Here is a 23,460-nt window from a genome sequence, read left to right as displayed (position 1 = left end):
TTTTTAAAGTATTTTTGCATGAATGAAAATAAATAATGCTAGGCATATCTAGTTGGTTAAAGATGTTGATGTTTAACTTCCAGAGAAAATACATTCAGAAGTAGTAATCTTGCAAGCTATAATCAACTGAAGTACTGAGTACACAACAGTGTAGTTGTGTACACAGTAGTGTAGTGGAAACAGGTTATTATAAGGAAGTAATAGTTCTAGTATCAAGCAGGAATGCTTCCTCTTACTATTATTTTGCTAGGGGAAAGAGCTATTCTGAATTTGCTGACATCATGCACAAGCAGTGGAGTGGTGGTATGGAACAAGCATGTGAGTGTTCCTGGCAATCTTGAAACAAATGTTTCATTTAGTCAGCGCTATTCTTAACTTACTTCATGAACTAGACTAGATTTTTCAGATAATTTGTATTTTCTTTTGTATTTCTGTATAGATTCCACTGAATTTTCAGTATCAGTCTTGAAATTTTGTTCCTTGTTGACCTCAGAAGTCTTTGTCAGCCAGTGTGGAGTAGCTAACAGTATATTGGAAAGATTTCTCTCTGATTGTGTCTGCAGTTCAGCAGAATCTTTGAGCTGGATGTCGCAGTCGCAGTGTGAACAGGACTTTCAGAAGTTGATGTGACCAGTGTGAATTCAGGAGCAACTGATAGTCTGGTGTCAGGAGATGCTAAGAAAAGAAATACAGGGAAGGCTAAGATTCCATTAAAGCAAAGTTTTTTAACCTTAGCCTAAAAGGGATCCTTCATGAAAAGTTAATGAAAACAAGCCCTGCTCTCAGTGAGCTTTTGTTCACTGTACAGAGGTCCATGCTGCCACTGGAAATTACTTAGAGATATACTGATGGGAGAGGAGATAATGTTGAAAATCATTCTACTAAGTGATTAATGGCACACTGAGCCTCTAGTCACATCAGCTTGGCTATATTAATCACCAATTACTTTATTTTCCTCCCTCATTTTTTACCAGTACATCCAAGGAGAGTAATGAAAATAAACAGCTGAAAAAAAAGTGTTGGTGTGTTGGAAGTTCCTGGTAAACGTCAAGATTCCGGTTGTAGCTAGGTTGGTTTTGTGGTAAAGGCCAGTCTTCTGGACTTGATCTTTCCATGGCAGCCAGTTTGTTGTGTTCAGCTGGTTTCATTTGAAGGTCCTGGAGTGAACTGAATGTAACCAGAGAGGGCACTCACTCATGCTGCATATTCAAGTATCTGTCTAGCTAAGTGGATATGCTTGATTCCAAGTTGAAAGCTAGTGTGGAATCCCATAAACAATAACAGCTACCCCTGTAACAGTTACACCCCTGTGCTCTTATTGTAAGGGATTTTTTTTTTTTTTTAAGCAGGGAAATTAAATGCAAGTTTGCATAGGATTTGGACTTGATGATCCTTGTGGGTCCTTTCCAACTCAGCCTATTCTGTGATTCTGTACTTTAAGCTTGCAGTATAATACAGACTTTTCAGAAGTTTGCATGGATCACAAACTTACACCGGAAGAGATTTGAAGTACGCCTTTCATGTGTTCTGATTTACATTCTGAACTTTGGTCTTTGATAGTTCTTACCTTCCAGTTCCTTGTTACTCAAATGAGCAATGCCAAAAATGAGTAGTCAGTGTGTTAACATTTGCTTTGTATTTTTTGCTGACTATCCCTGGCATCTCACGTGTATTCTAAAAGCAGAAATAGTTTTACGTATTTGGAAACTGCTGGTGTCCATATTAATTCTTTGTGGCAAGATTTAGATTTATTTATGCAATACTTCAAGCTAATGACAGAGTTAAGGGAGAAAAAGGATTGTATTTTTTATTAGAACAAAGAATTTGCAGCTGTTTAACAAAAAACATTGCTTTCTAATATTTCTGTTAATTATATCAGTGAAACTGCTGTGTGGTGCCGTTTTGGGGGTTTTTGGTTAACTTGCTGGTTTCTTATTATGCTTAGGAGTTCCTTTTAATGCTCTTTCTCCAATTACCTCTTAATTTTATTTTTTTAATTTTTAATGTGCTCTCTGTTATGATAGTGATAGCATGGTGATTATTGTTTCAGTATCAGTTACCAAATTATTTTTTTATAGTAGGTGTCCTTAGTGGTTAAAGGAATTATATTGTATTTTTCCCCTTCTAAGTCTTCAAGTATAGTTTTGTGCCTGCATTTTGCTTGTTTGGCTCTCTGGATATTAAGACTTATAAATTTTCTTGCTTTTTTTGTAGGTTTTTTCCAATTTTACTCAGTGGGTATTCGTAGCTATTTGCCTTTGTTGCTGCCAGTGTAACAACTAAAACTGTTATTGTCTGTCTGTCTTTGGATCTTAAAATGTTTTAATAACAACATGCATTTGGGCTCAGCTGGTGATTCATTTCAGAACCACAAAATTTACTGTAATTGCAACCGAGCCTGCAATAGGATCTGTATTTATTATTAATATATAATCCTATGTCTAAGCATTATTAGTTACTGATTAGCTGGATTTCCATACAAATAGAAAAGTGGATAAGTTTAACCACAAAGCTGGGGTGATGCCATGATACAGTGTTTGTAAACACTGTTGTAGTGAAACCACAGAAGCAGTCATAATATCCCATAATAAAGCCTATGTGGCAGGACAGTGCTTTGTGCCTAAGGGTGTTGGGTTTGTTACCATTAGGATATGGGCTCCAGAGAAGGAGTGTAAAGATAGAACTTCCTCATGATCTAGACCACTTGGGAAAAATTTTGTTACTGATGATTTACAAAATTCTTTTACCAAGGAAGGAACATAGGAGGTATTCCCTGCTTTACAGATGAGAAAATGGAGTTATAGTTGCTGAGTGACTAAATTGTGTCACCTCTGTAACAGATGTTCAATGAAACCCATTTTCTCTAATCTCTGCTGTGTGATTTGGTAGTAACTAAGAGCTGCAGTTGTTGCGGTAGTCTTCTGCTTTAGGACAGGAGAAAGCAATTCTAATAATCACCAAAGGAATGTTACAAAACATCATGAGTTCCCTAGCAGCAGCGTGCTGCTGAAGTGGGAATTCTTCATCTCCAGTGTGTAGTAGGTAGGGAACAGCTGTGGTTTACGAGGCTTCTGTTCCCATGGGCCTGGGAAATACTGAATGTGTATATATTAATTCATCTCATATTAAATAAGCATCAGTGGAAGAGCACCTCTTCCATGTATATTTTCTATGATTTAAAAAACCTTAATGATAGTTTCCTGAAAGCTTTCAAGATTATGACAGAGATCCAACGTTTCCTTGCTCTTGCATGCTGTGCAAAGATCATAAATGGGCCTTCAAGGCACTGAAAAGGCATTTAAAAAAACCCAAGCAAACAACCAAACAAAAACCAAAACAGGGAAAGCCACTAACCTGACCTCAAGGAATCTGCAGGCTGGAGAGGAACTTTAGTGAGAAAGGAAAATGAAAAGTTAATGGAGGCTTACTTGAATGCAATATGTTTGAGACAGCAAGTGTGTTGCTCACAAAGTTATTTGGGCCTTAAATGACTTAATATGTATGTGTGTATATAACTAAAACCTGTTTTAAATAGACCAGTTCTTTCCTCCTACCTCTCCAAAACCACAGATCATATTTTAATGGTTAGATTCTTCTGTTTCAGGTTTGAGGTTTTTTTCCCTCCTTTTTCATACCACACACAATGATGTGCAGTATTTCATTTGACTAATTACCTTTATTTAGTGGCTAATCTGGCTTTATGCAAGTTCATTTGGACACACTGAGTGATCGCTTCTTCTTTCTGACTTAAGGGTAAAATACTTGTATGGAATATAATGGCAAAGGAGGCTCCTGCTCCAGTCAGTTTGCATTGTGTAGGCTATGAGAGACTGAAGGCTCTATATGGGACACTTCCCTGCACTAGCCATGTGGTGGGATCTACATCCATCTATTAGAGTCTTTGTGTTAAATTTCTGTTTGTGTTAAATTCAGAGATTCACTACCTGAGAACTGTAATATTATGACCTTAAAGGTTACAGAATCTTTCAAAATGCTCCTTCCACATTTTTTATTCAGTACCTTTATCAGATTAAAAGTCTTTGCTACAGAACCAAGGAGACGATGTGAAAATGTAATGATGAGGAAGAGAAGGTGCTGCATGAAGTTAGAGGGTGCTAATTTGTTCTTCAGTTTCTTGCCTTGAATGGGTATGAATGGGGATGATTTTCCACTGTGAAGGATCAGGACCAAGGAAGACATTTTTCCAGGTCATATTGAAAGAGAGGAGATGGAAAGTTGGTAACCCCTCTGTATTCTCAGCTTTGTTGAAGACTAAAGTGTGGTTTTGAAGTCGTGTGTGTAGATCATGGTCACACTAAGACAACAGTGTTATCTTCTTGATAGATAACAAGTGTTTCCATGAGTCATAGAATTAAATTAGCTTTTACTTCCCCTCAGCCCCTCAATCTTTTTTTGTCATAAGGCTGACTGATTTTGATATCTAAAGAAAATTGGCTCCAGTTGAAACCTTATGCCTGGATCAAGTATAAGGGCTCCCCTCTATGGATTTACTGGTATCAAGGAGTGGGGTTGAAGGCAACTGTTCTGTGAGAGGAGGAGGATTTTCTATACAAACGTGTATTTTCATAAAGCACGTTGGGATTTCATATTTATATTACACTACTCTATTATGAAACTTGGTTAGAAATTGGCTGTTGGGTTTAAGCACTGCTGTGGAGGAAGATAATTGATGTGTGATCCCATAAATTTGATTTCCTTTAGGAAGCTATGTGCATAAAAATAAAGTTTTTAGTACTTGCAATGGCAAAGAAAAAATGCAAATATGAACAGCAGGAAATGGCTGCATGTGGGAATGTCTGAGCCAGTAGAGAAGGCTGCAGGAGGAGCTGAAGTGGTCATTCTGGCAGGCAGTGCTGTCTGGTATTAGCCAGGGCTGTCTGAAGGAGGGATCTCTACTTTTTTTGTTCCCGTGAATTAGTGTATTTCATAATAAATGAAAGTGTTGAAAGTCTTACTTTTTACTTTTCTCTCTTGTGGGAGTACAGATTTTGAAGACTATTTTTCAGGGATAGGTCACCAGCATTTCAGAAATAGCCACATACAGCAAGAAGGGAAACTCAGTCTTGCTGCTGAACTTAGACTTGGACTGCCCCCTTCTGCTAGCAGGGTTTAGAGCTTCTTGTTAGCGCTCAGGGAAAAGACTGTGGCACCTTTACTGCCGTGCCTGCTTCACTGGTCCTTAGTCACAACCTTTGCTTGCAGTGCAAAGCTGTTCTTGAGGTCTGCCATAAGTTTTGAATTGCTGAAATCTCTCTTGGAATGTGTTCATTTTATGCATCAAAACTGTAATGACTGATGCAATGTTTGGGGCTTGTCCAGTTTCTAGAATTGGAAATAAAGGTTTTTAAAACGTGCAGACTGTAAAGTCTTGACCAATGTAGGAGAATTGGTTTTTTAACACTTTCTACAGGTTGTCTTAATGCTTTCCTGAAATCCATGTGATTTCAGGTTTAGGCACTGCTGGATAAAACTGAAGATATGAAAGTTTGTAATTTTGTCAGTAAGAATTGTTTGATCCAGCTCCAGCAAAAATGTTATGTGACATAATAGCTCTGAAATTGCTTGAGGCATTGAGAAATTACATTGCAGCATGAGGCTTTCTCTGCTGAGTAAAGAAGCTAATTAATGTAGGGGGGGTTAGCTGTTCTTTATTTTTTCTTTTTCCTGTCCTCTTCCCTAGGAATGTTTCGGAAAAATGAAGACTTGACTCCATCACAGAGGTGTTTGGCTGTAAGGTAGGCTTTCAGACATTCTGCTTTGGGGATGTTTTGTGTGCTTTATTAATGTTCTGGGCAATTTCTACAGCTCACATTCAAAACAGTGTACAAGAAACAGATCCATGCTTTTGTATATTTGTAGTTAGATTTGTATATCTGTTCTTCTGAAAAATACCACTAGGAGTAGATTTTATAGTTATTTAGAAAAAACATTCTATGTGGTTTATGCAAATGAATGCCATATCAGATAGGAGACTAGTAAACAGTACACATGTGAAGTAGCTGGTGAAGGAACATTGTTAAATTCTGTTTTTCAGTATTTAACTTACTTTTTCTCCTTTTTTTATTCAGGACACTTGAAAATAGTGTGTTGTCTTGGGCAAGCGAGTGTTGAGACATTTGCTTTAATTGAAATTATTGCCAGTTAACACAAACCTTTATTTATTGATTCAATGTTTGAGGAAAAAATAGAGAACTTAATACAGTTGAACAAACACGTAGGAAAACAGCCTTCCCTTTTGTTCCTTAGGCTCAGCTTCAGTCAAACACCTCTACTGAACAAGGAGAGAGTCATTAGAGTTCAGGAGGTCTGTCTGAAAATGCTCAGTATGGATTGGGAAGAAGTGCTGTGTGTAGAATGTTTCAAGCTGTGATTGCAAAGACAGACAAACTGCTCTTGTCTGTGTGTTTTTTACTGCAGTTAGAGTAAGCGATAACATGGAGTATGACTTTTCCTACTGTGGAAATCCTGAAGAGCTACACAACCCATCTCACGAATTGCTTGTCTTTGAATTACAGACGCATGCCAAGTCTACTGGAGTATTTAAGTTACAACTGTAATTTCATGGGTATCCTGGCAGGCCCGTTATGCTCTTACAAAGACTATATTACTTTCATTGAAGGCAGATCATACCAGCTGCAACAGTCTGAAGCAAATGGGAAGGAAGATACAAAATATGAACAAACGGATCCTTCCCCAAATGTAAGATGTATGACTCTTGCAGTGCTGATGCTTATGTAATCATTGCATGGAAAGCTTGGTTTGCACTCTTCATTTACAGGCATAACTGCTGAGCTGTATCTGGAGTTCATTCATCAACAGAATGGTTACCTGTTCAAAATGTTATATGCTTATTTTTTAAAGGCAGGTTTTCTTCATGGTTTCCAGTCTGGCTCTTGTGGATAAAAGCAGATTAATTTGGAGCTTCCTAACAAGTTTATATGGTAAAAAGCCTTCTTTAAATTAAAACAGTTCATGCATGTTCACTTCAAAGCATATACTGTGCATAAAAACCCAGTCATATGTAACAAATGGAAAAAGTCTTGCAAGTAGTTTCATTTTTCATGCTTGCAGTCATGTAGAGAGGTATTAGAGATGGATTTTGATCTGAAGGTGTAGTAAGATGAACTGGCCATAACACTATGAATAGTACTCCAAGCCACATAATACTTTTTTTTCCTTTGGTCTGTTATTGGAGAAGAAACCAAATACGTAGAGAAGATAGTCCAGTTCATCATGCCTTACAGGAGAGATTGTATGACCGGAATTTAAATAAAAAGCTCATAAAACTTGTTACTTTTAAAATTTAGTCCAATTAGTTTAATGCTCAGAGTACTGAATATTATTTTTTCATATTGTCTTAAATAGTAATGTATTGGGCATTTAAATTTGCATGTGCCTAAGATAGTTCTTACCTCACATAAGAGGCAGAATTATCATGGGGTCAACTGGAACACTTCACATGGATGGCTTTTGCTAATTCCAGCACCTGTTGCCCGTGTTTTGCTCATGTTGTGACACCAGCTGTTGGTGGAACAGATGAAGGTGTTCCCACATTAGCTGTTTGTTGTGTCCTACCATGTAAGAGGCTACGGCCCCACAGCTGGGCCAACAGGGAGTGCTTCCTAATCAGTTGGGGCATCTCCAACCACTTCCATGCTTGCAAAGCAGGTGAGGACTCTTTGCATGTTCCATTCTACCCATCTTGTGTGGTTGTAGTAACTTGCACAACAGGAATGCAAACTAGTGTCTGGAGGATGAACACTTCAAGCTGCTCCACAAGTAGACAGAGCATGTAAGCTCACACAAGTGAGCTGTGGAGCAAGTTAGGAAGGATGAAAGACACAGGGAGAATTCCCTGTGTAGATTGGCATCACATGGCCCATGCTCTGCTTTGATGTGTTGTACTGACAAAGTTGCAGACACTTTCTTTTATAAACATTTTTTTGGCCCAGGAAAGTCTTGTGTACTAAAATCCTATTTCTGCAGAAAAATGTTAGGTAGTAAAATTATTGCAAATGAGTGGAGGTAAACCAAATCTGCCCATATCAGTACTGCAGAACACATATCTCCTGATTGCCCTGATAGGACTTCCTGGCTTTTTACCACATAATCTTGCTAGTAATCTGGACAAGGTCAATAGAAATAAATGTAAACCTATGATGGCTGCTTCTTTCAGGTAAGTGGTTTTCTTCAAAATTAATTGCTCTTAAGATGCTTGAAACTTTTGTGATTTATGCTGCATTAGCTTTTGACATAAAAACAATGAGAAGCTGTTTATGCTCCTGGTACTTCATCTCCCAACTGGTGTTAGAGAAATCTGGCTGCATTTTATAACACCAGTGAGTATTGTGTGCTTTTGGAGAAAGATGAATGATACAATTTCACTGCATTTGCTGCATCAATTAAAATATTGTCTTGTTCTAGAAGAATGTTTAAATACCATTAACTTTATATGAATACTTTAAATTTTTTATTATTTCAAGAAGAATAAATTTTTAGGTAACTCAAAAAAATTGAATTGTAGTGGGGATCAGCAAATGTTAATGTCATAAATAAAATAATCCTTGAGCTGAGTTACAGTAAGTTTCATTTCTTGTTAAATATAATTACATAGCCAAAGTAGTTCATGCCAGCCTCCTCCTTTCTACTGTGTGTTGACTGCATGATGTTAACTTGGTTTAGTACTTTTGCTGTGTTCATTGCATGTTAAATGAATCGAGTCACCATATTAAAACTTACTTCTTATATCCCTCCTATTGTGCCTTTTTGCAAGCTATCATTTGTTGGTGCTCAAAGTGGTGTCAACTCTCAGAAATTAATATCTGTCTTTGTAAGTTTCTTTTTATTATGGCTACCCTTAAAGTACAAGATTCCTGTCAGCAGATACCTGCTTTCTTGCTTATTATGCAGAATCTTCCTACAGGTTATAATGTTCTTGCTTAATTCTCTATAATTTTTATCTGAGGTACCAGCCTCCCCAGAATAATGTGCTTTAATACAGTCCAATATTACGTATTATGTACTGATTCTTTATCAACCTAAGAGCAAATTCATTCAAATAAAATTTTTGAAGATTCCTCCCTACTTTTTTAATCTGTTTTTATGTATGATATGTGTTTATGCAGTAATGTATTTCTAAAATTTCTGAGCTCTGTGTTTTACCCTTATTTCTTCAATTAGAAAGCTGCTCCTGAACCCCTTTCTCCAATTAGATATCTAGATTTCAACCTAATTATATTCCCACCTAATTTATGCACATTTAGTTTTGTCCTGGCATTGTCTTCTAGCTTAAGTACCTTTTTCCCTTCCTGGTGTTGATCATATTTGATATTTTTATACAGGTACGCCTAGTTCATCAAAACTAAATGAGCCAGGTCTTTTTACCTTTTTGTTATAAAATAATTTGTATATCCTGCTTCTTTTGAGGTCAAACTTATCCTGCATCTTATGGTCTTTTAATTCCTTAACAGAACAGTTATTTTGCTATGTTGAAAACTTTAGAGAATAAATGAAATTAAACTTCAAGTTACTTCATCCTTGTAAAAACTGACCTACCCTCCTGTGTGACTCTGCAATTTGGTAATTGCCCATTTATGCCTTGGCAAAGAGGGTTTTATTAATAACCTGGTTAATTAAGTAATAGGAAGTGAATGAATGTTTTACCAGATGCATTTCTATAGGTAATTGAACAATGATTTTGTTGCTGTCAGTGTACAGTGTCGTAGTCTTATTCAGATAATTCGATCTAGTCTGAACCTACTTTATTGTAAAAAACAAACAAAAAACCACCACCAAAACCCACCAAACAACACACCGCCACACTTTCCCACCAAAAAAATTTCAAACAAACACACCCCAAACAAAATGCCGAAAATCTAGGTTTTCATCTGCTTTGTTTCTCTAGTCTGACTCAGCCTAAGGGAGAACAAGCCAAACCTCCAGTGAAGGAGTGGAGGCAGGGCAGGACTCTGCTTTTCATTGCAGCCTATGTTTGGCTTGGCCTTCAGAAACTCTGCTTAAACCAGTCTGGAAACAACAGCTCCCTGACTTTGTAGAGGTGGGAGATTTATCTCCATCACAGTTTTCTAGGGATACTAATATCCCTGATTCTGATCCCTGTAAATGGTATCAGCATGCTGGGATTTACAATTCTTGAATGAAGTAGTGCAATTAAAATAAAAAAGTTTACTTTATGGCAGAGTCTTGTATGAGTTCATTATTTTTTCTTAAAATGAATTTTGTTGAAACCTTGATGCTTTTCCTCAAAAGAGGTGTTTTCACCTCGTCAATTTAGTTATTAATATAGTTAATTATTATTAGAAGAGAAATACAAAGCATATATGGCATTGAATAGGCAGATGAATGATTTCTGTTTACTAACAGAAAAATTGGTAAATAGAGACAGTGGCACAAAGCAAGCCTTTAAACAGAGATAACATTATTTATTTATTATATTATAACTGGCCAAAACATTTTTTTGAGACTTTGTGATCATCTTCGGATAGAAAGCACCTATTTTATGTATTCATGCTTATATTTCTCATGCAAAATTGAGCATGACTTCTAATTATGGCTTAGGCGTTAAAATTAAATCCTTGCAAATGTCTTCAGAACTTCAGGGTGATGCCTTCTGATATTTACAAATACCAAATTTTTGCGTTTGTCAGATACTACATACAAGAACTAAAGATTCGTTAGTTTTAGTAGTCACTGATTTTGTGAACGTTCATTTCTATATAAGATCCTGAAGGTGTTAAGCCAACTGAGCTTTCCCTCTGCTGCAGCAAAGAGAGAGATCATTTCAGGTTGAACTCTTGTAATAGAATAAAGTATTAACATGAAGTTTATTAGAAAGCAAGTAGAAACAAATAATTAAACACCAGCTTTAACCATTAGTAGGTAGTTGCCTCCTGAATTATCTGGCTGATTTTCTTTTAAATAGCTGGGATTCCTGATCCTCTCTGAAATATCTTCTGAGATGAGCCAAGTGAAATATATGCAATATCCAAAAATACCCTCACTGTTTTACAGCTTTTCCAAGTCTTATTTTTTTTATCAGGTTGTACCACTTCTTATGTCTCTGCAACTGGGTGAATCTTTGATACCATGTATCTTGCCAAAGTGTGTGCTTTCAATTGGCTATTTAATGCTCCATTCTGTATCGTGGAACAGAATTGCCCTTTATTTTGGAACTAGACATGTGGAGCTGAATTCTCAGTGAAACAGGATGTGATCCTTAAAACTTTGGGCGAGTGTACTGGAAGCAGCATACACAGAAAGATTCTGGTTATATTTTTGTTCTGATGCTTCAAAGAAAAGTAGATTGATTGTTTTCTTGTCAAGTTTAGTATCTGTAGAATTGTAATGTAAATTAAAACTGTAATGTTTAAATATCGAGATTACATAAAATAAAAACCTGAAAATTGCATTTAAATGAATTAGCTCTCCAACTTCTCTTTTGTAGGTGCTTGGTTTAGTATGTTACTGGGGACTTTCACAAAACATGGTGTCTGCCCTTGGGATGTGGATCAGACTAGTGACTTAGAACAGTCAGTGTCAGGCATTTATTGCTCTGTTTGTTTTATAATAGAACCTTAGAAATGTTTTACTAAAAATGCATACTCTTCGGTGTGGTGGTTATAGCGAAGCTGAGTTTTAAGTAAATCTGAGTAGGTCCTACCTGAACAACACACTTTTAACATATCTGTGAGCATATTATTTGTCCCATTATAGCTTGATCACTCTGTTTGGGAAAACAGGTCTGTCTAGAACTGATTGACTGAAATTTGGGCTGAAATTCATAAATCATTTCAGTATTTTAATTGGTTTAGAATTTAGATGCTGTAATAATCCAACAGAGATGATTGATGTATTGAGTTGGGCAGCAATTGAACACCTGCACTATGGCAAAGATTCCTGAAAAGAAACTGAAGCTTTGCCATTGTTTTGGATCTCTGCAGTAGTAATAGTATCTTGTCCTAGATTATATGTTTTGTGTTATGATGTCTTAACAGTTCAATTGCTTCAGTAATTTGACAAGAAAAAAAATTTGAGTTGCAAAAGGTGTTCTGGCTCGTTGCAGTCAGACTGGATTTGTTGTGTTGGCCAGGAGAAGTGATGCTTACACCTTGATTAATATAACAATATTCCTTGAGGATCTATAAAATAGAGATTTTTTCTTAAAAACTATTTTAAAGTTGCTAGTGTATATATTACTAAAAAATTAACATATATATATCTATATCTCTATAGGGAAGGAAGATTATAGCTTTCCTTTGTTTCTAGAAGATAAACAAAAAAATGAACCTTACAAAATCTCCATCTTAAATTTTCAGATAGCTGTGGCACAGAAACTCTTGATCTGTGGACTGTCCTTACTCTTCCACATGACTATTACAAAAACTTTGCCTGTGGAATACAACATTGATGATAACTTCAGAGCTACAGCATCATGGCCTGTACGGTTTTTCTACCTATATGTGTCTCTTATGGCTGCCAGACCCAAGTATTATTTTGCATGGACTTTAGGTAAGTATATGTTTTAAAATATAATAATAACAGAAAGAGCATGTACTGAGAATCATCTGAGATGTGCACACTTAAATGTGTATTAACAAGTGGCAGTGCTCTCTTGAGGCCTTAGGAAAACCTGGTTGTATTTAAGTATTTCGAGGTATTAAGTACATTGAATAGTGTCTCTCTTTTTGAGAAACAAAAGCTACCAGAAATTTAAGCACAGTGTTGGGAGAGTGTTGCAAATGAGATCATAGTCTCCTTTACAAGTCTGAGTGAAACCTAAGGAGTTTTGGAGAGTGATAGTGTTTCAGTGAACAATGAACTTAAAAAAAAATTAGTAGTAAATCTGGTCTGATGTTAAATCCTTCTTTTTGTTTGTTTGTGGTTTTTTTAAAATTTATTTTGATACCTTTCTTTTTGGCATATCTTCAAAGTTAATTTTAACCTCTTTCTGTGGTTAGTTATCAGTAATTTGCTTGATGTTATTCAATCATGAAGGAAAATTAATACTTTGGAATTCAGAGGCATGATACTGCTGTTAATAGTAGGTGGCATTTTCAGAATTTGATGGGTTGACGCTTCAGTTTTAGTCTTTGTTTACTAAAAGTTTGAATGACTGGTGGGACAACGTGCTTAGTAACTTATTTAAGACACTTGAATAGATTATATAGTTTATAGAATATTTTGCATTTCCCCTCATGTTACTTGTAAAAAAATGACACAGCAAGAAGATGCTTTATTTAAGTAAGCTGACATCTTGGAAGTGGTTCACACAACAGATTTCATCAGCTTCCTCCTCCTCTCCAGTTTTACATATTTGCCTCATAATTCTTTTGAGAGAGAATCTGTGGGAACAATTCAATAAAGAAAGCTTTAGCGTAGCAGAGCAGCATGACTCATTTACAGCTGTTGGTTTCATTCCTGGTAAATGAATAAAATGCTTTCAGCTTGTCTGGATATAGTAATTCTGGGGCTTGTTGTGGAAAGAAATACTTTTGTATATTGTGGTCTTACATACCCATATCATCATCTGTAAATAGTAGTAGTTATCTGAAAAGTGAATAATTTTATTTGGGTTATTTTTTGCATTTAATACTTCAGTTGGATTCCTCCTTCTGCACTTGCTAGCAGTGTAGAGCTAGCATTCCTTTGGAAAATACTGAAGAAAATAAACGATACCAGCTCTGTACTTCTAGTTTGTTAGGTAGCTTTTTTTTTGCCTTCTTTCCCCTTTGTCTCATCTAAACTTACATTGGTAGGAGCAGAATGTGAGCGGCTTTAAAAGTTTTACTGAGTGTTACACCTTTGAGTTGTACATTACTGTTCTTTGCACTTTAAAAAAATGTGTTAATGAAATGAATTACTTAAATACTAAAATGCTAGTTAATAAAATGATTACTAACTGTAGTTGTAGTCTAACTCTAGTTATCATCTTTGTATTCTAGCTTGCAAAACATTATGGAGTTTGTGTCTCCAGCTGTTTCTAATTGAGCATAAAATTATTGCCCAGTGTTTGAAGTTGACATAATGACATCAGATGTAAGGCAGCAAATTTTGTCGCTTTCAAAGATGTTTTAAAAAAAATTTCACAAGGAAGTAAAAATATTATAAATTCAAAAACACCTCACTGCCTTGTACGTGGCCATCCTAATTTGAAAAATACAGCTGAGGAAATTGTAAAAAATTACTGTTTTCTTCTGTTAGGTTTGTGCTGCTCTGTGTGAGGTGCTGTGAATGTGCACCTGCTTGGAGGGAATCACACAATTTAATCTTTATGCTTTAAGTATCACTGTTGCTGCATAATGAAGACCAAAGTCATGCATCTGAGCATTGAGCTGCTGTCTCAAATCATTACAACCAGCCACTGTTTTGTGGTCTTGATGCATCTCATTGAGTTTGTTTTTCTGTCTGCTTGCTCAAGCAAGTCCAAGTAGGTGGTATGGGAGACAGCGAACATCTGTACTGTGAAGTAGCTACTGCTACCTCTCATTCTTACGCTTTTGTACAAGTTTATGAATTGGAAGCTGGTGTTGCTTGGATTGTTTTCTGTTTGTTCAAGTCATCCTCAGTATTTAAAAGAAAAAATAAATGTAGTCTTTAAAATGTGATAAATGTTTTGAACAAACTACATGATGCACCATTTGTAATACAGACGGTTAATAATTTGTTTCTTTTTGTCTCATTGCAGCAGATGCAATTAATAATGCAGCAGGGTTTGGTTTTAGAGGCTATGATAAAAATGGAGTTACACGTTGGGATCTAATATCAAATCTGAGAATTCAGCAAATAGAGGTTTGTTTCTGGCTCTTTTGAAAAAACCCCACATGCCTGTGTAGGTAGTTGCTCTTAATTTCAGTAACTTTTCCTACGTGTTCATTTGTTAAGATAGTGAATATATTCTAAGTCAGAAAGGATGTGTTCACACCTTTAGAATAGGGTGGACAATAGCCTGTTTTGAACATGTTCTACTTGTCAGTTGACTTCCAAAATATTTTGCAGTTATAAGTAGAGTAAATAACTTATTCAACTCATCACAAAGTTGGGTGGGAGGATTTATAATTTATACACAAGAAATTTGAAACACATTGTGACACACTGCAATCATGGAAATAATAAGTTTGTTTTGCTTTACAGTTTTCCACGAGTTTCAAGATGTTTCTTGATAACTGGAATATCCAAACAGCTCTTTGGCTCAAAAGGTATTTATTTCTTAAAGGAAAGCTTTTCTCCACTGAAGTTTCTTAGATAAATATTTCTTTGAAGATGGTATAGCATTTAAAGCTAACCCCCACAGAACATCACTTGCTTAGCAACTGCACGGGACATTGTTCTTGTAATACTTGAATTAAAGCCTCTGAGTTTAGGACTTCTCTCTCAGTGTAAACTATCAAGTTAGGATAGAAACTGTTTTTCTTCACCGGCCATAGGGAACCTAAAACTGTTAATCTGCAGAGGTCTCTTTTTTCCCTCTCTTAGCATTCAACCAGGGCATGTTGCTGAGAGCAGCAGGCAAAATGTACATCTCAGCCTCTGAAAGCTCTGCATTATTTTTAGCCACAGAGTGATACAGGAGCTTCCATACGTTCTGTGAGAGAACTTTCTGCACTCCTTCCATTATGAGTGCATGACAGACATCAAACCCTACAATGTGCTGTCAGCAAAATTTCCAAATTAATCCCTCTCAGCTGCACTCCTTTTCCTTGCCTGGGGAACAGGTACAGTGCCCTGTGAACTACATCATTCTGCTTCTTTGTGGTAAGGAGAAAGTGGAAGTGTTCCTGAGTAGTGCATGGGTGTAGTTTCCCTTCTTCCAGTCCGACTGTTGAGTTCATCTCCTATCCATAGGTGCAAGTTTAACTGAGACCCTATCTTGGGATCACTTAGAGGACTTTACCCCTTATTCTAGGATAGCTGGCAACAGGGTGTCTCTTCCATCAAATGTCTTCATAGTGTGTTATAATTTCATCCCTAAATATTTTGCTCACTCAGTTTAAAAAAGAAATTGAATTTTATGTGATTATTCTGGTTGGCTCAATAGTCAATGGAATCTATTGCTAGGACAGTCAACAAAAAATTGTATATTTGCAGGTAATAAAACGTAGCACTTCAAAAAGCAAATACGTCATTTAGCTATTTTAATTTAGTTAGAGAACAGAGGTTTAACAGTATTAAAACATAATAGGAAAAGGTTGTATTTCAACAGACTTTCAAATCTCCTAAATTGAATGATTCTAAACAAAAATTATTAGTGAAGGGGCACAGTATTTCTGTTGATAATTGAAAGAAAAAAAAATGCAAATCAATTGCTCAGGGTGACAATGGAAAGATATGAAGAAAAAGCGTCTTCTTTAAAAAGTATTTTTTAAAACAATAGTAGAAGAATCCTTGAGGATAGTCTAAATTGATTCTGTCAAAGTGAAAGGGTGTGGAAAGGTGGATGTTTGGTGAAAGTTTTGTTGCAAGTAAAAGATCGTTTTAATTGATTATATATGAGCTCCATAAATAGTGGTAGAGAATATATATTTTTTTAGTAATCATTTGGTTAGTTGCAATGCTCCAACAATTTGCATAGAGGATTTGCTCATGGATTACTTTAAACATCCACTTTTAATACCTCACTTTTTTACCATTTATAGAAGTACCTAAAACTTTAGCCATTTATCTCACATGAAATGCCAGACATCAGCATTTGTTCTGTTCTTTTTGGATACTCCCTAAAGAGAAACTGAACCATCAGTTAACCCCTGATTGTGTGTAAAAACAAACTTGTAAAAAACACAGTTAATGGACCTACAGATCACAAAGAGGTTTAGTAAATATTTAGTGTAGATAATAATATACAGCAATTCAAAGGCATTATTGTTACAAGCATGTAAGTGAAAATAGATACTTACATAGTACCATATATCAACAAAATGTATCATTATAACATTTCCTGACTGGGAAAGCTCTATGTTCCCCCTCAGCCTATTCTTTCTCTTTTCTAAAGAAACCATCTAATCTCATTTGTCTTTGGTCATGTTTGCAAAACCTCTGTGGTTCTTGTTGCTCAATTCTGAAATCTTCGCAAACTTCTGTCTTCTTAGAGTGGATGTAGTACTTTTGCTAAGACCTTCAAAATCTTTCCCTGGCATTTTAGAAGCAGAGTTGATTAATAGGAGTGGATTCGTTATCATTATTTTCTTTGGGTAATACTGTGATGTATTAGAAAGGATGTTACATCTGTAATTTTTTTGCAGCAGCAATCTACTGTTGATTCATGCTTAGCTGATACTCAGTGTTTCATACTATTGATCCGTAGTCATACTCGGCTACACTTTTTCAGTAATGTTACAGGAATGGTACTGGTTTGTGTCTTCCACTTTTCTTATTAGATGTTCTATGCTTTGGACTTCATCTTGTTGATTTCAGAACACCCTTCAAGTCTGCCAAGATAATTTTGGATTCTAGTGCTCTCTACTAAGAAAACAATGCCAATCTCATCCATCCCCACCAACAAAGGAAGGGAAGACAAGGTGGAAAAATATAGTTCTCAGTCTACCACCTAACTTACTAAAGAAATTATAGAACCAGACCAAAGACAGTACCTTATTGAACAGTTGATGCATCTTCCCACTTTCAGAGCATTATGGATAAGATAACCGGAACCACCTGTATTTGAATAGATTTTCTCAACCTATTGTGATGACCATATTTCCTTGAAGCATTTGAACATGATTTATTATTGCTAAATCTATGGAAGTGTTCAAGTTTTCTTTTTATCCTTTGAAATTGAAGTCTGATGATTTGGTTTTTTGTACTTTATCTTTCCTCACTTGCATTGACACAGCTGAAATTTGGTTAGTTAATTTAGTGAGTTTTGTTTGCTGCTGAATGCTTTTCAGGGGACAATTTCAGTACTTTAAATCAAATAAAGATTGAAGACATGTATCACTTTATTAATGAGATGTAATTAACCACCAGTCATATACATTTAGAAATAATAGCAGTACTAGAACACATAACATTTTGTATGTGATTAGTGCTCTGGTGTAATAAACATTTTTAAACACTCTTCTGTAACTAATCCCAAGCAGTTTAAAAAGCACACATGTACGTAGACAATTAATGCAAACTGCGCCTCCTCTCCCAAGGATGTGTGGGATACAAAACCCTGCTTGCATGCAGTGCCTGTGGGAGATGTGGGTGCTCCAGCTTGGTGTGAACCCGCTGATTTCACATGCCCACTAGAAAAGCCTGGCACAAATCCATGTGCCAGCAGCCAACAGGGATGAGACACTGCTCCCTGGCATGATGCACTGCACTGACAGTCCCCTGTCTGGATGCAGCTACTCTGTGTCTACCAGGGATGCTCTGTTTTGGCAAAGGCAGAGGTCATGGTGTTGGTGGGCGGACTTCTGGCAGTGTCAAACCAGGTTTTGATGAAAAGTATTTTGCTCCAAGATGTCTCCCCAACTCATTGCAAATTTTCCTAATGCTTTGCTATACCCGAGGCTGACAGATTCTTTGTAAAAAATGTCTCTGTTTACTATTCATCCCTGGCCAATGTTGCTTTCCTCTTTAAGGTGATCTGTTTTGGGCAAATGTCCTCAGATAGTTTTGAGTATTACACCAGCCCCATGTTCTCATATTAATGGCCACTGTGAGTGAAGCCCTTTAGCAAGAGGAGGGGGTTGTGTACATATCCCACTGAAGACCTCATAAGATAAAACTTACCACATCTATTTGACTGGACTAAACTAGCAAATTACTCTTTCAATCTGCCCCTATTCACATCCTGTCTTTTTACCTTCTGTTCTTCAACATCCACTGCCATCAGTAGCTTTCAGTAAGCTTTCCTTTATGTGGTAGTTGCTGTAGTTAGATTAGTAGTGGATGTTGTGGCTCTCTGTATCATTAGGTTGTCATCTTTGAATAACAGATGTGCATTCTCTTCTCTTTCTCTGTTACTTGCTATGTGGTTATAAAACCTTTTTACATATTGGTGCCTATAGCCTTTTTAGTTAAAATTCATTTTTGTATGCTAGCCATAGATTTGCTATGCATGCTTGTGCTGTTTATTTTTGCTTTGTTAGTTTGTATCTGTTTCCATATTTTCTATTGCTTTTTAGTTTTCAGATCATTAAAAAACTCTTGATGAAGCCATATCAGGACCTTACCATGTTTCCTATCATTCTTCCACATCATGATGGTTTGTCATTGTGTCATATAATGTTGTCTTCTAGAAACCACCTTTCTTGGATTCCTTTTTCCCTTCTTCCTTCTAGAATTCCTTACTATAGGTCCTTGTCTAGTAATTCAGCATCTCAATTTTAAAATAACACAGAGTTCATCATTCTCCTTATTTGATACTCTCTTGGCACTAGAGTATTTATTACAATTTCATCATCATGCTCACCTAATTGTCACACAGACACATTTTCAACTGTTGTTTCTTTATTATTCAAAATCGAAGGTGGTTGTTAGTTTTCCCCTGCTCCTATGAGCTGCTCTTATTTTATGGAAAACATACCTGACTCATCCCAAGAGTCTGGGGGTGGTTTGTGCCTTCCAGTGCAGCTTTTCAACATTCTTGGATGTTTTCCAAGATCAATGGATCTTTTCCACATTCTTGGATGGCTCAAGATCCCTTATTAATGGCAACACCCATTTTTGGATGCTTGTGTATCACTTCATTAGGAATAAGGACCGTGTGTGATGGCACTGAGCACAGTTTAGCACTCAGGGCTGGAATCAGGAGCTGTGAATAGATTTAAGCATTTTCTGTAAGCCATAATATAGTGACAACATTATTAAATAATAGAAAACTGCAATTGCATTGAAGCTTTTGTATTGCAGATGAAACTGGTAAAAGTATAAATAATAGCTGAGAAGATTGTGGGTGATTTGCTTTGTGTTACTTATCTTGAGTTGTTTTTGACTTGCTAGAGTGTGCTATGAGCGAGCCACCTTCAGCCCAACGATCCAAACCTTCATCCTTTCTGCCATCTGGCATGGGGTTTATCCAGGATATTATTTAACATTTTTAACAGGAGTACTAATGACACTAGCAGCACGAGCTGTAAGTACCAACCAAGTATCTTCTTAAATAGTAAGTTTTGTAAAAGCAAATTGATCATGTTCTGTAGTCCAGAGATGTCTTTTACTGTTTATAAACAATCTGTCTGATAGTGGTGTTTACTTTTTTAGTTATGAGAGCAATGGGAATGATTAATTAAAAGGAGGGCTTGATTGGTGGAAACAAACAAGACTGTACACAGCCTATAACATCTTTGTAGCATATCTTTTGTGGAAGCTCTTCCTGTGTATTAACTGATGGTGTGTTACTGTGGCATGCTGAACAGGTTGATGTAATCTAAAATAATTTGGAAAAAATCAGTGATGATGAGTAGCTTAAAATTCGGGTGTCAATGCTATATATTTCTAGAGTCTGCCTCATTCCTAATTTCTGTCCAGTACTATTGTAAGGATGGTAACTAAAGAATGTTCCCTCTCAAGTGGCACATAAAAATCTCTAGTGCAATTACTATTTCAAGTTGTCCAGCCAGTAGTGCAGTTACGTTAACAAGCTTTTGCAGTTGCTATTCAGAACCATATGGAACCAGCAAATCTGCCAAGAAATCTCTCACAGTTCTGCCTTAGAAAGCTGTGTAAGAACAGAGACAGGTTTATCAGTCACTCAGTGGAAAAGAGGAACAAATTACACCTCAGATCAGAGCAGCCTAACAGAGCACTTTTTTTGTTGAAAGAACCAGGAGAGTGAGAAATTAAATAGACTGCTCTATGGTTTCTATAATAACATGGGGAAGGTGGTACTTCAGATTTAGGTTGTTACTACATCAATAAAACAGATGCTTCTCTTTCTTCAGAAGATGTGGTTATAGTCCTTGTTTGACAGAATGAACTCCTTTCTTTACAACAGATACAGCTTTCTTCTCCTTCCAGACTCTATCACAGGGAACTTTTGACATTTATCAGCCAGGAACCAAGGTTCGGGGATGGTTCACAGATAAAAGTTGTTTGCTTAGTGAGATGAGTCCAGTAAATTGGAGTGCTCACTGCCCTTCATCCTGGGCCTCTCTAGTAGACGACATTGTATTAATGTTTCATATGTATCAATCAATAGGCTATAAAAAAAATTTTGAATTTCTGTATCAACGGGTACTTAATATTAACTAAGATATGTTAGAGGTACTTCAGCATATTTATTATTTAACTCTACTAGCCTTTAACTGCAGAGCTTGGCAGCTCTGATTCATGCTTTGTTGTATTATGCCTAAGCATGTATCCAATTTATTTTGCCGCCTTTAATCATTACACATTTCATAATCAGGTGTTTACTAGTGGCAGTCATAGATTTATATTAAAAGTTGTTCTTCAAGTCCTAAAATATAGATTACAAGAACTTTTGTGAAGCTTCATCTGAGTTCTACTAAACTCAGGAACAAGTCCTTGCATGTGACCATAAGAATAAACTAGAGTGAGATGGCAGAATGAAGGACATGTAGCTAGAATTACTTGTTTGACTTAGCTTAACTAAGCAAAGACTGAGTGGGAATGTGGTATCTACAGGGCAATTAGAATAAGAAGAAAAAGAAGGGTAAAAAAAGGTTTTTAATGTAAAGAATTAAATCAGCAGGAGCTAGCCTTGGATATGTTCTTTGGAACAAGGAGTTCTAAAGAAACTGAGGGTTGTGGAAGCTGAACAGTCTACTCTGGTGTGCAACTTTTCAGAGAGGACTGCTTTAGTGCAGGTGACCAGGAGGTGGCAACTGTGATATCACGTTGGGGTCAAAGGCTGAATTGAGCCCATCTTGGCTTGTCAGCACTTAAGAGTGTGAGCAATGATAACAATTCTGTCAAAGCAAGGAGAGGCAAAGATTTGCTGATGTCTTAATTATAGACTTACATAAAACTGAACCCAAACCTGTGTGGGTTTTGTATCTGGGTTTCTTAAATACTTTTGGTATTCATTCTTTTGAGCAGAATTTTAGAACAAAAGAAGACTTAGCATAGAAAATTTAGTCATTTTGTAATAATTCCACTTGCTAGAAGTTAAGACTCCTGAAATGTGTAATCAGAATGGATATTTTGTATATTCTGATTTATACCCTGCTTGTCTTAAAATATATTTTACTAACAAGTGTATGAAAATGGCTTACCATATAGAAGCTTTCATCAGAAGCATTCTGGCCTTCACTTACTCCAAACCTCTATGTTTATAGAATGGCTTGATAGAATAAAATGTCTGCCTTATTCAGACAAGCAGTGCAAATTTGCATTGGATTTAGGGTAGAATTAATTTACTTAAACTCTGTTTAAATTGATAAATGCTTAAATTCCCATGCTGAAAGAAGTGCAGGGAATTTGAGCCAATTCCTGTTGAAGGTGATGCACATTTGGAACAGTTCAAACATATTTGAGTGAGCTGTAGCATTTAAATTCATCCTGTGACTTTTGTGCCAATGCAACAAACTCTGAGCTCTCAAGGTTTCTTCCTCAGCTAACGTAGTATTACCTGATTTTTCAGATCAGAAACAATATCAGACACTATTTTGTTGAATCTCCTGCTGTTAAACTATGTTATGATATTGTAACATGGATGGCAACTCAAGCAGCAATAAGTTACACAGTCGTGCCATTTGTACTGCTCTCTGTAAAACCCTCTTTCACCTTTTACAGGTAAGCACATTCTACCTGTTTCCTTTTCTTTAACTTACAAGAGAAGTACTTGCAGTGGCAGATGATTTCTGAAGCTATTTTAGAGATATAATTATAGATTTGTAGCTGAGCAAACTGTATTTCTGTTCTAGTGCTTAAACATAGTGTGTCTTGTGTACGAAAGAGTGTTCACATTTTCCTGTCATAACAGACTTATTTTTCAGGAGGCAGGGGAAAAAACCTAACCAAAACCAAAAGCAGACAATACCTTTGACATTCCTGTATGCCGTTGAACTATTTTACAGCGAGGCTAGATACTGACTTCCCAGAAATAACTTGTGAAAAAAGTTGAAAGCAGACTTCTGTTCACTTTACCCCTTGTTACAGTACTAAATAGTGTGAGGGAAGACTTAATTTCTGATTTTCCCCTTATTTTACTTTTTGTAAAGGAAATATTAATGTTTTCATATCTTGCATGCAAAGTATTCTGTAAGAGTGTCAGAATTTTATTGATATATTTTTTCTGTTTGTTTTTTTAGCTCCTGCTATTTCTGTCTTCATATTGCCAGCATCTTGGTGTTGTTGGTATTTCCATTGAAAAGAACTCAAAAAGGAAGTAAAAAGCATGAAAATGTCCAGCCCGTGTGGTCCAGAAAACTAGAAGGAGAAAGTCTTTTGCAAAAGAACAGTTATTCCACAACAAATAATAGTTTCAGTCAGAAACAAGAAATAACCTGCAGATATCAAGCATTAAAACAGTGA

At 36.3% G+C, this 23,460-nt stretch overlaps 1 protein-coding gene across 1 annotated transcript in view; it reads left to right on the top strand.

Moving 5' to 3' along the window:
* The window catches only part of MBOAT2 (membrane bound glycerophospholipid O-acyltransferase 2), a gene marked incomplete at both ends in the record, with an annotated part of 88,092 nt that extends 64,632 nt beyond the window's left edge, over window positions 1–23,460 (top strand). Inside the window, 8 exons of the mRNA XM_082300439.1 lie at window positions 5,702–5,756; window positions 6,537–6,720; window positions 12,357–12,549; window positions 14,726–14,829; window positions 15,172–15,236; window positions 19,966–20,098; window positions 22,568–22,719; window positions 23,238–23,460. Coding sequence (XP_082156565.1) covers window positions 5,702–5,756; window positions 6,537–6,720; window positions 12,357–12,549; window positions 14,726–14,829; window positions 15,172–15,236; window positions 19,966–20,098; window positions 22,568–22,719; window positions 23,238–23,460 — 1,109 coding nt within the window. The remainder of the gene's footprint in view (window positions 1–5,701; window positions 5,757–6,536; window positions 6,721–12,356; window positions 12,550–14,725; window positions 14,830–15,171; window positions 15,237–19,965; window positions 20,099–22,567; window positions 22,720–23,237) is intronic.

Source organism: Coloeus monedula (assembly GCF_965178545.1).
Source record: "Coloeus monedula genome assembly, chromosome: 2".
NCBI classification, from domain to species: domain Eukaryota; kingdom Metazoa; phylum Chordata; class Aves; order Passeriformes; family Corvidae; genus Coloeus; species Coloeus monedula.
The sequence above is the reverse complement of the archived record's forward strand: the minus strand, read 5'-3'. Positions and strand labels throughout refer to the sequence as shown.